Below are 14,886 nucleotides of genomic sequence, written 5' to 3'. Positions count from 1 at the left end.
TCGAATCCTGTGAAGTCTTGGCGCTGGGCATTTGTATACAATCTTCCCCACAGCCTGCGGTCCCCACCCCACCCCCGGTCCCTGCTGTGCCTTCACTGTGTTCAACCGCTCATCCTATAGGTTCAGCTCAGAGGTCGGCTTCCCCGGGGGAGCTCTGTGGAGACACAGCTGAGATGAGGTGTCCGTGACCTGCGCTTCTTCCTGGCACCGCAGGGACTGCACTCGGTCTGCTCTGGGCTGCGGGGCGGGCACAGATAAGAACGCTCCAGTGAGGATGCAGAGGATGCCCCGCCTGGTGGTAGATCTCTGATATGTAGCCCTGGGCCTGGCCGAGAGTTGGAGCCGAATAAATGCTGAATAAAGGAATGAACCATCCCTTCCCTCTGCAGCAACTCAGGAAGGGAAGGCACTAGTTTGCCAACAAGCTGCCTACACCTAGGACGGGAGAATGCTGCCGGGAGGAGAAGGCCGTGCGGCCTGGTACCAAAGGCTACCGGTGCTTCAGAAGCAACTGCTATGAGGTCAAAGGAGAAGGGGCAGAAGACTGAGTAGAAAGAGTAATAACATTTATTGATTGATGAGTAGGTAAACGGTCACTAATTCTGCACCAGCCGCCCTGGAAGGCTCCCTGCCCGGGCTCCGGGGTAGCCTGCCAAGAGGGGCATAGGTGATCTTGCTGGCTCAGTACCAGGAAGAAGGCAGTCTTGGGCCACGTGCTCAGGTATTCTGTCCGGCTGCACTGCCTTGGCGGGTGGCCTCAGCCCGGGCCGTCAGTCCTGGGGTCTCCCCCTCCAACACTCTCTGTTGGTCTGGGCCTCACAGCCCGTAGTCGGCCTGCCCACCCAGCCCTGTGGGGACAGGAGAGTGTAGGGAGGCCACGGGGGGCGGACAGAGCGGCAGGGCCCAGCGAAGAGCTTACAGGCTCAGATGATGTTGTGCTCCTGGACCTTCTCTCCCGAGTAAAAGCGGCTGAAGAGGAAGGAGCTCAGGTTGATGGTCTGGAAGTGGCCCTCCAGCACCATCTCCGCCACAGCTCGCCCCACGGCAGGGGCCTGTTGGAGCCCGTGGCCGCTGAAGCCCGTGGCAAAATACATGTTGATGACCAGTGGGTGAGGACCCACCACGCCATTCTGGTCAAAGGTGTTGTAGTCGTAATAGCCGGCCCAAGCGCTCCGAACCTGCGGGTGTACAAGACACGGGCGTGCCTGGGAAGGTGCCGACACGTGCCACCCTCACTCCTGCTCTGGGGACAGACGCGGCACCCTCTCCCAGCTACCGAGGGGTCAGTGGGATGGGTCCCTAGACCAAGAGTCCTTAGCAGTTGTGAGGCAGAGGGCGAGTGGCAGTGGACAAGCTTTCCAAGCCGACCCGGGTGCTCCAGGCTCATGGGTCTCCTGTTACCTTCAGAGTTTCAAAAGCCGGTACCCTCTGGGCCAAAGGGGGCCACACCCTGTCCTGGAAGAAATCATGGTCCACCTCCAGGTTCCCTGGATCCGGTTCCTCCTCCTACGGTGAGAGGTGGGGACATGGCTTATGTTGCCTGGGACACAAGGGCTGACCCAGACCTCACTGAGCCCCTCAGTAGGAGGGGATGGGGAGAAAAGATCCCAGTTCAAACCCATAGGAGGCTCAACGTCAGTGAGAGTGCTGGGCCGTCCAAAGAGCCTGACTCTTCGATGACAGTGGCCTATGTCCCCTGCCCAGCACCCCAACCCCGCTTAGCTTACCTCAGTGGGGCTACAGCCACCCAGGTAGTTATGGCCTAATCCTTCTCGGCGGAAATAGGTTCCACTGGGGTCTATAACGAATGGGGTCTCCAGGCCTGGTCCCTGGGGGCAGTGCCACAAGTACACGTACCTGCCACAACCAGCAGGTTAGGAAATCCCCTTCCCAGCACATTTACCAAACTCTTACATTGCTTCTTTCCCTCTCTCACCGACCTCCTCAGCTGCCCTGAGGGAAGTTACCTTTTTCTCAGCTCCACAGGTAGCTTGGTGCCCTGGAGGGTGCCAGGTGGCCCCTTCCCAATGCCAGCCAGCTCTGCAACCTGGCCAGACCAGGCCCCTGCTGCGTTGATCACTATGGCACATTCCACGGGCTGGTACTCCAGGCTTTGGTCTATCTTCACCTGAAGGCACCAGAAGGGGAGGGGAAGGAGGGCCTGGCCCACATACCGGGCCCTGTGAGAGGTACATTTCTTCCCGAGCCTTAATTTACCCAGACTGGAAGTGGGTAGAGAAAGACCAAAATGACAGCCGTTACCTTTTCCACCCTTGCACTTTGGTAAGGAAGATGCACAGGCTGGCAACTTACATGAACTTCGTGAATCTTTTTCAAATTCACTTCTTCCCCACTTGCAGTCTTCATGAGGTTAGACGAAGACATGAAACCTGCAGGAAAAAGAAAAGAAGCGCCTGAGGCCTGAAGAAGACGAGACTGGGATTCAGTGCACTTCATTAGGAAAGCAACCTGGAAGACCGGAGCTTTCCCGCAAACAGATATGGGGTAACCAAGATGACCTTGACTGCATGCAAAATGGGAGCAAGCTGAAACCTTCACGTGCAACACGAGTCCTGAGAAAGCCTACTTAGAAGCTGGAGTCAGGATGCTCAGGACCAGGCCGCAGGGAGAACCCCATTCCCCACCAACCCTTGCTTAGCCCGTGAGTGAAGATAAGACCCCATCTAGGCCTGTGCCCCAGCCGGCAGAGGAAAGGAGCAGTGGGCACGGGGCCTCAGACTCACGTGTCACCTCTCCGCGGCAGAAGAGGACCCCCATGGACTGGACCTTTCGCCGAAGCCCCTGGAGCAGACACCAGGGGTCAAACCAACCTTCGTGCTCCATGCCTGTGATAAGAAAGAGGACTCAGGAGGTGGGATTAGGACCCTCCTCTCCTGTTGGATTTCCTGTGCCCCCAACTCCTCTTTAGGGAAGCCAGGGAAGGTTCACGTTGACCAAGTGTACCAGAGTGAAATCCTGTGGAAGGACAGAGAGCTAGCAGGGGCCGAGGGAGGCTCTGCTGGCCCGGGGGAAGCACTGGTTCTAGAGGCGGGTTACAGGGTGCTGAGACTTCCAACGTTGAGGCGCCCCTCAACCCCTGATCCCCTCTGCAAGCATGTTTTACCATAAGATGCCAAAGCCACGCCCTCTGTGTTTATCCAGGGAAATTTGTTCCGAAGCTGCTCAGGAGACATCAGGCAAACTTTGGCTCCTTCCTGCCTGAGAGAAATGCATGACTGTGTGCCTGTGTGTCAGAGGCGAGGACTGTGCAGAGAAGGCGAAGTATGGACCCCGACTCCACAAGTGGGGATTCCGATTCATTCATGTAACTTCTCTGCCCCAAACCCCCAAGTTTTCCTCCCTGTTGAACGTGTAAAGGCCAAGCGTCCTAGTCATGGCTCTTCAGCTGACCCCTCTTTCCTTTCCTACCCCCTGGTATCCCTTTGACCACACTAAACTCCCTGACATCCCCTAACTATCCTGTATCCTTTCACAACAGGGCAGACCACTGTGTCCCTTCCGCTTGTCTTCTTCCCTTCTGCCTGAAATGACCTTCCTGTCTACCTTCTAGTACAGTCCTGCTCACTAGCACAATTATCTCCTATGGGACACTGTCCTCAAAAGGCAGCAACGCAGATCCTAAAACAACACACTCGCAAGCCCGACTGCCTGGTTCAAATCCCAGTGCCACCACTTGCTAGCTACCTCGTGCCTCAGTTTACCCACATGTGAAATGGGGATGTCTTGGTGACTAAATGAATAACTACTGCATCTGGGACATTACCCAATGTCCCTAGTAAGACCCGCAAGACTGTTATAGACACATGCTCCTGACCGATCACAAGACTCACTTAGGAGAGGGCTTGCCCAAACCAGCCTGCTGCATTTTTGTACCTGAGTCACACTGATTCATTTCTATTTTTGCCTATATCTTGTCCCTGGCTGCTTCTGTTTCAACTACAAAGCTGAATGACAGCAGCAGAGTCCATATGGCCCCCAAAGCCTAAAATGTGTACTATCTGGCCCTTGTAGGAAAAGTCTGCAGATTCCTGGGCCTTTCCCTAGAGGCTCTGGCTTATTAGGTCTGGGATTTCCCGGGTGGTTTTTGTGATCTGGCCGATTTAGGAACCACCGCAGCAGTGTGTTGTCTGTATCCATGTTTGAGCACTTAGCACAGGGTACTGGAGGTCTGCATGTGTCTGTGCTTCCTGACAGACTCCTGTCAGAGCTCCTACACAGCAGGGACCTGTGTCATCAACCCCCCTCCCCATCCCCACCCCACCGGGTTTCTCAGTTCCTAACTTGGTGTCGGAGCTTGCTACATGTACACAGCTGAGCAGCAGATGGGTGGTCGTGCCAGGCACCCCACCCACCTCTGCACCTTCACGTTGTTCTCCATGATGGCAGCACCCTTTTCTGAAGCCAGCAAGAGATAACCCGATGGGTTGAACTGGATGTCCAGGGGAGGGTCATCAGCTACAGCCAGGTACTCCTGTGTGTGTGCAAAGAAAAAAAAAAGTTCTTTAGAGAAGCTGATTTAAAGGAGGGAGGGAGGGAGAGCTTTCCTGGCCTCCTCACCAACAGCTCCCAGGGCTCAGAGAAGCCTGCCTCTGGGTACCACCACTGGGGAGAAAACTGGTGGTTCCAACTCCTAGTGGCCCGAACTGCTTCCACTCCCTGATCCCCCTGGCCACCTGGGCTGCTCCTCTCTCTGGGCTAAAGGAGTGCTCACCACCCCAGTCCCCAAATCTCTTTGCACATACATTGATGTTCCGTAGAAAGTCAATTGAAAAGAGGGAGAGCTGGACGTTCTCAGGCACCGAGAACTGCTGACGAATCCCGCCCACGGAAAGCACAGTGGAGGCCCGGGAATACTGTGGAAAGACAAAAGTAACTGAGGGAGACCAGTACCCTGTCACCTGGGAGCAGAATACTGGAACGGAAGCCCCTAGGGGTAATGGGGGGTCCTACTTGCACGTTTATAATCTAAGAGGAGTTGAGGTGGATAAACCTGTATGCAAGTTAACCAGCACCCAAAGAGGACAACAATTATTAAAATCCTTCTTAGCAGATGTGCAGAGCAGAGAGAGCCAGTCATCTAAAAGGGCTGGGCACTGTGGCACAAAACGGTAATGGCCTTGAAGTCCAAGGGCAGGAGATTAACACTTCATCTACTAATTGGAAAATAGAGGAATATGACCAAACTAGTAAGATTCGTGGCTAACTCTCAATGGCTAATCGGAACTAAAGTGCAAAAACTCAGAAGTAAAGGAACCTGGAAGGGGGAGGGGATAGCTGTTTGTGTTGATTCCAGCCGGAATGCAGGCTCTCAGACGGACCTGTGGGCGCCCAAAAGATCTGACATTGTGAAATGTGCTTTTAAAAGCAAAAACTCTATGGCCAAAGTCTCTAATTTGAAGGAAGAACCCGGGACTGTTTCTCAACAAGAGTCAAAGTACAGTCCCTGCCCTTTAGACCTCCAAAGATCGAAGTCTTTCCTCCCTTCCCCTCCCCTTGGCCCTTAATAAAACAGGAGTCTGTGCCCCAGTCATGACACTGCCCTACCCCACACCTCACCGTGTGGTCCCGTTCCACCACCAGCACTCGAATGGCACCTCGTGGCTTCTCCAACTTCTTCAGCCAATAGGCCACGGACAGGCCAAGCACCCCACCCCCCACAATCACCACATCTGAGCTCTCAGGGGGCAGGTGGCTGGTGTCGTACAGTGGATTCCAGTCCCCGCCGGGAAGGATTGACTGGATCTTCTTCTTGATCTCGGACATCTTTCCATCTCGGTCTGTGGGACGCAGTTATGGTCAGAAGGCCATACATTTTCTTTACAGGTGGTAGGGGGTTAGAGGATGGGCACAGGAGAAGGTTGGCTAAACAGAAACGGACACTGAGCTGGCTGTTCCCACGGTCATCCCCTCTCATAAGGTCAGCCTGCACCCAGCAGTATTCCACGGCTTCGCCATGTGGTCTGTGTGCCATCAGGCTCTCTTCCCTTCTCACGCATCATGCCCAGCACTGCAAGATTCAACTTCTCAAAAAGAACAATCTATACTCTCTCCCTAGGCCAGGTGACTTACGCGTGCTTATCTCCTGTGCAGACTGCTCTTTCCCTTGAATCACAGGCTCATATATTCAACTGCATTTCCCTCTCCTCTCGGAGAGGAGGGTTCCAGGCTCCTCGACCAATAGGTCCTGGCACACTCCAAGCGGCAGTGTCCTCTGAAGCATGATACCTCTGAGTGGCACCTTATCCTGGATATCCGTCACCACCGACAAAGCTACATTCATGTCCTATTGTCAAGTCCTGATGTCTTTGCCTCCTAAAGATCTCTCCAATCTGTCCCCCTTTCCTCCCCATCTCCGCCACCACCACCTTAGCCCGAACTACCATGACCTCTCACCTGGACTAACGCAAAAGCCTTACTGTTCCCACTAATCCTCCTCTTACCACCTGACTCTTTTGCATCACAGCTAGAATATTTTCTAAGCACTAATTCAATCACATACTCTCCTGCTTAAAACCTTCCAGTGGTTTTCCGTTACTCTAAGAATAAAAGTCCAAAATCTTCAACATGGATGAGGCACAGCACACTCTGGCTCTGGTTTACCTTTTTCTCTCCCCACTCCCCCACTCCGCCCCCTTCGACACCTCGATGGTGGCAGGGAATCTACACAGGTGTTCTCTCGACTTTGAAACCGTGTCCGCTTCTTTGCCTGGTTAACTCCTTGCTTCTTTTCGCTTTCAGCTCAGTTCTCATTTTTCTCAGGGTCTTTCCTGACTCCGTGGACTGTCAGAATCTCCTGTCACACGGTCTCATTACCTCATGCAACACATCTGCAATTTTGAGTTTAAGTGTCATTGCTTCATATGGTACTATGCCTACCTTCTTCACCAATGAGTCTTCAGCCTAGCACAGAACCTGGTACGCCATCAGTGCCTTGAGTCAATGAATCCTTTCATCTTTCACACCTAACACACAAGTCTCCAAGTCGTCTCACCGACTCCAATACAAAATTCAAACTCTTCTCGGCAATGTTGGAATCTTTCTTTGATCTAGGCTTACCTCACCCATCCACACTACGTTTCCTATCTCTGCTCTCTACCTACGTGGCTTTTGTTAGCTTCTTGCACAAAACCAATACTTCTAATTTTCGCTGGGTTCTCCGCAACCTGGAACACACACCTTCCCTGAGCGAGTAAACGATATCCATCAAGGCTGATCTCAGTTCCCATCTGCTTACTGTACTTCTCCAGTTACACTAGCTTCGGGGACTAGCAGTGCAGGGCATTTGTCCAAGTTGGATTCTATCCAGTCTTGAACTGGTCTATTGAAGTCTTCCCTCTCCAGCTGCACTCCAGGCACCTCCAGGCCGCACACTTAACCTTCTTTCTCTTCCCTCCTTAACAGCCACACGCTAAGTGCAGCATCCTGCACGTGAGCAGGACTTTAAGGCACAACTAGCTCTGCAACCAATCAACCTGGCTCTCTGTTATGCTGGTGGTAAGCTGAGGCATAGAACGATCTGGAATTTGTCACCTGAGAGGGGCCTCCTGGGAAGCCCAGCCTTTACAAGCTCCGGCAGGAAAGCTTACCCCCTCCTCCCAGCCGACCCACTGCCTTTACATCGTGGGCCGGGTCCTGAGTCCGGAAGGTCACAGAGCTGGAGCTTGGGGCCATCCAAGAACCACGATACCCTCCGCGGCCCTCAACTTTACCCAGAATAGAGCCTCCTCTGTGTGTGCCTAGACCCCGGCCCAAGGGGCCCCGGCACAAGCCCAAAAGCAACGTCCTGCGAAGCATGACCACTCAGAGCCCAGGCCCTCTGGGAGACCCCCCCCACCCCACCCCACCCCCCGACGCCAGCCCCACCCTGCCGTCACTTCTCCGCGCCGCAGGCCGTTCAGACGAGCGCGCCCATTGGCCAGCGGGTCCTGAGGGCCACGCCCCTCCGCGCTGTAGGCCGTCCTCTCTGAGAGCCCCGCCCAGGTCCGCCCCCGCCCGCCATTGGCGAGCCTGGCGCCTGCGTCAGTGTTGCGCGCCCTCGGGCAGAGGCGGAGAAAGAACACAGCAGCTCGGAGCGGAAGTGCGGCTGAGCCGGTTTCCGGGACCGCTGGTGTGACGTGTCCCGAGCTTGGCGCAGCAGGAAGCGGCGGCGATCGCGGCCTGAGTTCCCGGCGCCGGCCCCGGCTCCTTTCCCGCTGCCGCCATGCTCGACTTCTTCACCATTTTCTCCAAAGGCGGGCTTGTGCTCTGGTGCTTCCAGGGCGTGAGCGACTCATGCACCGGGCCCGTTAATGCGTTGATTCGTTCTGTGCTGCTGCAGGTATCGCCCCCTCGGGATCAGAACTACAGGCTCGACCCCCTGAACTGGTCCACAGCCCCTTCAACTGATCCCACGCTCCCCTCCCACCTTCTCCGCCTACCCCAAACTGGCCACTCACTCATTGCCAGTATTCCGCTTCTCTTTCCCGCTCCCCTGGGACCTCTAGCAACTTTGTGACGCCCCCTCCCCCTCCGTCTCTGGGACTCTAGCCGAATCCCGGCGTCTCTTGAGATTTCCCATAGTTCCCTCCATTGACCCCCTAGCAGCTTAATTTTCTGTTGTGTCGAAGGCTGGGTGCTGGGCGAGATAATGGGAAAACGCTTTTAAAAAGCTGTAAATAGCGTACAGCTGCTAGTAAATCTGATTGCTAGTAAATAAGACATAGTGTGATTATGTCTCTTCTGGCTCCCACGTGTCTTTCCTTCCCTCTAACCTCTTTTCCCCTTAACCGTCCCCCTCCCCCCAACTTGGCACCTCCTTTTCTCCCTGATGGGATGCTGCTAGAGAGCAGTGCCCCAGCATCCTCTTGTCCTGGGGACGACAGGTTTGACTTTGAGGGAAGTGTCTGGTTCTTTCCCATAGGTAATCCTTGAGGGGCTCAAGTCTTTCTGGGTAGTCTGAACTCCATTTTTCTTTCTTCCAGGAAAGGGGAGGTAACAACTCCTTCACCCATGAGGCACTCACACTCAAGTACAAATTGGACAACCAGTTTGAGCTGGTGTTTGTGGTAAGTGGGGCTATTTTAGAAGGATAATGATTACACTTTTCTTTAATCCTGATTAAGAGAACCCTCATTAATTGAGCCCAGTGTATACGGTGAAGTAACTGAGAAGACAGACAGTGGAGAGGGAAAGGGAAGACGCTCCTGAGCCCAGGCAGAGACCTTGGCTGCCCCTCAGGTCAGGGAAACGTGCCAGGCTGCTGAGCCAGTCTCTGGAGGCCTGGAGTGAGTTGGCTTGTAAACAGATATGTTGGCTCTGTTTCTCTCCCTGAACAGGTTGGTTTTCAGAAGATCCTAACGCTGACGTATGTAGACAAATTGATAGATGATGTGCACCGGCTGTTTCGGGACAAGTACCGTACAGAGATCCAACAGCAAAGTGCTTTAAGTCTATTGAATGGCACTTTTGATTTCCAAAATGACTTCCTGCGGCTCCTTCGGTGAGAGGCCTCCCCTCTGCACAATTGATTTCCATGACCTGATAAGCTCCCTTCCTTCCTGAGGGCGGTTCCAGGGGAGTAAATTGTTTATCAAAACACACGGAATTTGCTGCCCAGTTGTAACTGGCCTCTTGGTGTGAGGGTCCTTTCTCTGGACTTCGATCATTCTCTTCTTTCTAGTGAAGCAGAGGAGAGCAGTAAGATCCGTGCTCCCACAACCATGAAGAAATTTGAAGATTCTGAAAAGGCCAAGAAACCTGTGAGGTCCATGATTGAGACACGGGGTGAAAAACCCAAAGAAAAAGCAAAGAACAGCAAAAAAAACAAGGGGGCCAAGAAGGAGAGTGAGTTTGAGCTCCTTGGACATAGCAGGGCATGAAAAGTTAATGTGATAGTATGGACTGAAATTGTTTCATCTTTCCCTTGGTTGTTGCTTACCTCCCTTGCTCAGATGCCCGTCACCTAATCATCCCGTCCTTGTGATTCGCAAGGTGTTTGCCCCTAGTTTCCTCTTAAGGATTTGGAAGACTTTATTTCCCATTGTAGGAATTTGGTTGTTTTTCTCCAGTGAGTTTTCTCCTAACAGGTTCTGATGGCCCTTTGGTTACCAGCAAAGCTGTCCCTGCTGAAAAGTCAGGTCTCCTGGTGGGGCCTGAGAATGGGGTAGAACTTTCCAAAGAAGAGCTGATACGTAGGAAGCGAGAGGAATTCATTCAGAAGCATGGGAGAGGTATGGAGAAGTCCAGGTGAGCATTCTAACTTTCACCACAAATGTTGTTATCTAGGCACAGTGGGGGCAAGGGAGCGCTTATCCCTGGTTCTTGAGTGGATGTTTCCTTTCCTACTTCACTGTAACCCTTTGTGCTGTAACCCTTTACAGCAAGTCCATGAAATCAGATGCTCCAAAGGAGAAGGGCAAAAAAGCACCCCGGGTGTGGGCTCTGGGTGGCTGTGCAAACAAGGAAGTCTTGGATTATAGCACCCCCACCACCAACGGAGCCCCTGAGGTTGCCCCACCTGAGGATATCAACTTGGTAAGAGGCAATAGGGGCCAGTGAGAGTTACCATTAGTAAGCAAATGGGGAGGAGGTAGAGAGTAGGAGGGTAGTACCTTTGGTTGCTTTGAATGAAGGGATGGGTTACATTTGGAGTTTTCCAAATCAGAGATGGAATGAGGACAGGGTAAATCCTGGGCTTCTTCCCCTTCAGCTCTCAAGAGTTCCTGATCCCCTCTTACTCCTTTCCCTGTACCCTCCAGATTCGAGGTACTGGGCCTGGGGGGCAGCTTCAGGATCTGGACTGCAGCAGCTCAGAGGATGAGGGGGCCACTCAAAACTCCACCAAACCTAGGTAGGGGAATTTCAGGTCGTGAGTGGGAGGTATGGCTCCAGAACAGATGAAACTTCATTCCTGCCCGCTGGCTTTATACGTATCCATAATTTCCTGTGCCTGCAGTGCTACCAAGGGAACTCTGGGTGGCATGTTTGGGATGCTGAAGGGCCTTGTGGGGTCCAAGAGCTTGAGTCGTGCAGACATGGAATCTGTGCTGGACAAGATGCGTGATCACCTCATTGGTAAGTTCTGAGAACAGGTGGACTCATGTGTACGGGACAGAGATGATGGAGAGTAGAACCACCTAGAACTCTCAGCTGTACCACGGGTTGTTTACTGTGGACGTGGCACTCACACCTGTTCCTGTCTCTCCAGCTAAGAATGTGGCAGCAGACATAGCAGTCCAGCTCTGTGAATCTGTGGCCAACAAGTTGGAAGGGAAGGTGATGGGGACATTCAGCAGTAAGTATCTCCCTAAACCAGAAAGTGCTCAAGGGATTACACTTACTAGGAGGTGAAGAGCATTGTTCTCCATTCTTGCTAGATGTATGGCTTCTGGCAAACTCCTTCACCTCTAAACGTCTATTACAGAACTCAGACTTTAAGAGTTATCAACTAAATGAGTTTAAGTGCTTGGAACACGATCACTTATGGTGTGGATTCCTGGGACAAGGTCCCAGCTCCCTTAGGTGTTGGGTGTTCTTTGAGTACGTTCCTTGGGTTTCATGGATCCACCTCCCTTTTTAGCGGTGACTTCCACAGTAAAGCAAGCCCTACAGGAGTCCCTGGTACAGATTCTGCAGCCACAGCGTCGTGTTGACATGCTGCGGGATATCATGGATGCCCAGCGTCATCAGCGCCCTTACGTTGTCACCTTCTGCGGTGTTAATGGAGTGGGGAAGTCTACTAATCTTGCCAAGGTCAGTACAGCTCCCCATTTTCTTCACTCTCCATGTCTTAGCAATTCTCGTTCTAGATGACTGGTTTCTTTGCTTTTTTTCCACAGATTTCTTTCTGGCTGTTAGAGAATGGCTTCAGTGTCCTCATTGCGGCCTGTGACACATTTCGTGCCGGGGCCGTGGAGCAGCTGCGTACACACACCCGGCGTTTGAGTGCCCTACACCCCCCAGAGAATCACGGTGGCCGCACTATGGTGCAGTTGTTTGAAAAGGGCTACGGCAAGGACGCTGCTGGAATCGCCATGGAAGCGATTGCCTTTGGTATGGCGCAGAGAAAGCGTGGGGGAGCTTGTGTGGGCCCCGTTCCTCCTTGGGTTTCCTTGGGATTGGCAGAAGGTCAGGGTTACCCTCCTACCAACTTACTGCTCTGTAACAAGTCAGGATTGGGAACTTGCAGTGCTCCGCCTTGGGTAACAGGAGTACTAGCTGCAGGCAAAATACATTCCCACCAAAGAAGCCTGTTTGCTCTCCTCTATCCTGTTGCCATCTTTTCCTGAGTGTTCTTGATTGCCAAGCACAGAATAGTTTTTTGCTCACATAACCTTATAGCCAGATCCAGAGCCCAAGAAAGTAAACACATAGGCTTTTAATACAGCCAGGTTATGACTTCTTGAGAGAAAGCTGGGAATGAACAGGATATTCCAGATGTTTTGAGTTGACCACTTTTTTCTCTTTAGCACGTAACCAAGGCTTTGATGTGGTGCTGGTGGACACAGCTGGCCGCATGCAAGACAATGCCCCTCTGATGACTGCCCTGGCTAAGCTCATTACTGTCAACACACCCGACTTGGTGCTGTTTGTGGGGGAGGCCTTAGTAGGCAATGAGGCCGTGGACCAGCTGGTGAGGGCTAGGGCCTAGTTCTTTTCCCAGCCTTATCTTTGGACAGTTGGGTGCTTCTTACAGTTATATCATGTTTCTCCCTTACAGGTCAAATTCAACAGAGCCTTGGCTGACCATTCTATGGCTCAAACACCTCGGCTCATTGATGGCATCGTCCTTACCAAATTTGATACCATTGATGACAAGGTAAGTATGGATGATACAGAATAGAGTGAGATGGGGGCAGGAAGGGCAGCCTTTACAAGGGAGCTGATGCTATAAGGGTATGTTGTTGGCTCCGAAGATTCCTGTTACTGAGGGGGTAAAAAGAAGCGGCCTTGAGTTGATTGGGTATCCCCTTTCTCCACTTCAGGTGGGAGCTGCTATTTCTATGACCTACATCACAAGCAAACCCATCGTCTTTGTGGGCACTGGCCAGACCTACTGTGACCTACGCAGTCTCAACGCTAAGGCTGTGGTGGCTGCCCTCATGAAGGCTTAATGTGGCTCTTGCCTAAAACCAAATCACTGCTTCCCCCCAAAGCGCCCCCTGCATCAAGAATGTGCTTTAGAGTATGTGAGCGACTTCTCTTCAGTGTAGTACAGAGGCAGGGTGAGGGGAGCTCCAGGGGCTGCAGCTCCCCTGCCCCACTCCCTGGCAGCCCAGCCTCCACCTGCAAGGAGGGCCTAATCGTGTTACAGTCACTGCCCATCACCCCCTTCCCTGACAGCCCCCCACCCCCACCCCCCAGGCATTCCCTTCACTCTGCCTACACACTCAGCCTCACTATAGCTCTGGCCAGCGGTCGGCAGATCCAACATCAGAGCTTTGCTAATTTGTACGGTCACAGGGATGTCTGAGCACAACGAGCAGTCTGAAGTCCCAGCTCGAATAGGTTAAGAGACTTCCAGAGCCAACTCTGGGTTCTCCCTTGGATACATAGCTTTCAGGTCCCTGGGGGCCAAGATGATACCCACCACACTGTGGCAGAGTATGGCCTGTTCTTAATTGCTGCTAATTCTGATGATGACCCCATCCCCATTGTTTCCTCAAAGCATCAGCAGAGGCCAGAGTGAGTTGTTACAAATGAACGAAAGGAGTTCCTGCTTCTCAAAATCAAAGGGAGCTGAGCTGCAGTGCTGCACTGGGCTTCTCAGCCTTCCAACTCTTACCCGCTCCCAAACTCCAGATGTAAGCTTTGCATGTTCCCTTTCCTGGGAGAAAACCAACTGTCAGAAGGGTAGACGAGTTGCCCCTCTCCCCCACCCCTCTCTCCACTTGAGCGGATCCTGCCTTTTCCTCTTCTTTCTCTCTACAGTGCCTGGTAGACAAGTGCTACATTGAAGAATACAAACCTCTTGTTAAGACTTGTCCTGTAGCTTGGTATTACAGATGTGCTATTAGTGCAATAAGGTGAAGGCTGTCTGCCCAGAGAAATACATAATTTATATAAGAAAATAAATTTCATAAATAAATTGCCTTTTATGTCTCGGAATTCTTTTACACAGGATTTAAAGCTAAGATCTCACATCACGCTAACTACGGTTCTGGGCCTTGTGGTACGAAGGGAAATAAAACAAGAATTGGTAACGAATGGTTGTCCAGAGAACAAGATCACCCACCTCAATGTGAAAGGAGAGCACTTTTAAATTAAGGGACAAAAACTAGGCTCCTCTAATGCCTCTGCAGGTTTGTTTTCTAAAGGGACTCTAAAAGTAGAGCCAGGGCCCTGGGAAGTAAATGAACAAGCTTTTAATACAGCTCAGTTATGTAAAATACTGTACACTGTAAAAGGTCTAGAAAACTAGAGCTTCGAGTCATGTTTTAAAAAAGCCATTGAGCTTAATTGAAAAACCAAGTATAGAGTACAAAACTGCAACAAGGGCCATGGCGGTCCCACGGCATCCAGATCCCAAGTCCTTCATGCAGGGCTGTAGCCACAGTCAGTGGAGGTGTTGCACTGATCTGCTGTGTGGACACAGGCATGTCCACCCAGGGGTGGGGGAGCTGCATTGGGTCCCACTGTCACTTGGGGATTCTTGAACTGGAATAGGACGCAGAAGATCAAGAACCAGTGGGCATGAAGGATTGAGCTGGAACACCCCCTACCCCCAACTCTCCCCCCCAACCTTCAACCGCTGGGTTTTGGTACTTCCACAGAGCTGTGTTGGGTTCTTGTAAGTTTACTTGTTAAATACTCTCCACAGTCAGGCCTGACGGTTTGGTCTAATGGTGATGATCTCTCTAGCCCTCTCATGTTCTACAGTCTGTGGAA

General features: G+C 52.3%; 3 protein-coding genes across 8 annotated transcripts in view; 1 reads left to right on the top strand and 2 right to left on the bottom strand.

Annotated features, from left to right (window-relative positions):
- Nucleotides 1-549: 549 nt before the first annotated feature.
- Nucleotides 550-7,946, bottom strand: FOXRED1 (FAD dependent oxidoreductase domain containing 1). 5 transcript variants are annotated; one of them, XM_042905888.1, is made up of 12 exons: nucleotides 7,608-7,836; nucleotides 5,578-5,798; nucleotides 4,764-4,874; nucleotides 4,374-4,492; nucleotides 3,125-3,219; nucleotides 2,745-2,846; nucleotides 2,314-2,390; nucleotides 1,968-2,128; nucleotides 1,728-1,857; nucleotides 1,402-1,506; nucleotides 920-1,178; nucleotides 550-649 (listed from the first exon to the last, which is right to left on the bottom strand). In XM_042905888.1, the coding sequence occupies exons 1-11, from the start codon at nucleotides 7,813-7,815 to the stop codon at nucleotides 924-926; spliced, it is 1,584 nt and encodes a 527-aa protein (XP_042761822.1). In that variant the 5' UTR covers nucleotides 7,816-7,836; the 3' UTR covers nucleotides 550-649; nucleotides 920-923. The 5 variants fall into 5 exon arrangements, with proteins under 5 accessions (XP_042761822.1, XP_042761825.1, XP_042761821.1 ...); XM_042905891.1 differs by lacking the exon at nucleotides 7,608-7,836 and adding an exon at nucleotides 7,885-7,946 and having other exon boundaries at nucleotides 550-1,178; XM_042905887.1 differs by having other exon boundaries at nucleotides 550-1,178.
- A 148-nt stretch (nucleotides 7,947-8,094) lies between these two features.
- SRPRA (SRP receptor subunit alpha) lies at nucleotides 8,095-14,086 on the top strand. Its single transcript, XM_042904753.1, has 14 exons — nucleotides 8,095-8,338; nucleotides 8,982-9,065; nucleotides 9,336-9,499; nucleotides 9,680-9,843; nucleotides 10,086-10,245; nucleotides 10,380-10,533; nucleotides 10,758-10,849; nucleotides 10,955-11,073; nucleotides 11,207-11,293; nucleotides 11,579-11,751; nucleotides 11,838-12,051; nucleotides 12,468-12,631; nucleotides 12,719-12,817; nucleotides 12,984-14,086. Exons 1-14 carry the CDS (start codon nucleotides 8,222-8,224, stop codon nucleotides 13,110-13,112), a joined length of 1,920 nt encoding a protein of 639 aa, XP_042760687.1. The 5' UTR covers nucleotides 8,095-8,221; the 3' UTR covers nucleotides 13,113-14,086.
- A 262-nt stretch (nucleotides 14,087-14,348) lies between these two features.
- FAM118B (family with sequence similarity 118 member B) overlaps nucleotides 14,349-14,886 on the bottom strand; it is a 48,998-nt gene continuing 48,460 nt past the window's right edge. For both annotated transcript variants that reach the window (XM_042904754.1, XM_042904755.1), the window contains exon 8: nucleotides 14,349-14,878. In XM_042904754.1, the coding sequence (XP_042760688.1) occupies nucleotides 14,865-14,878 (14 nt within the window). In that variant the 3' untranslated portion in view covers nucleotides 14,349-14,864. The remainder of the gene's footprint in view (nucleotides 14,879-14,886) is intronic.

Source organism: Panthera leo, chromosome D1 (assembly GCF_018350215.1).
Source record: "Panthera leo isolate Ple1 chromosome D1, P.leo_Ple1_pat1.1, whole genome shotgun sequence".
NCBI lineage: Eukaryota > Metazoa > Chordata > Mammalia > Carnivora > Felidae > Panthera > Panthera leo.
The sequence above is the reverse complement of the archived record's forward strand: the minus strand, read 5'-3'. Positions and strand labels throughout refer to the sequence as shown.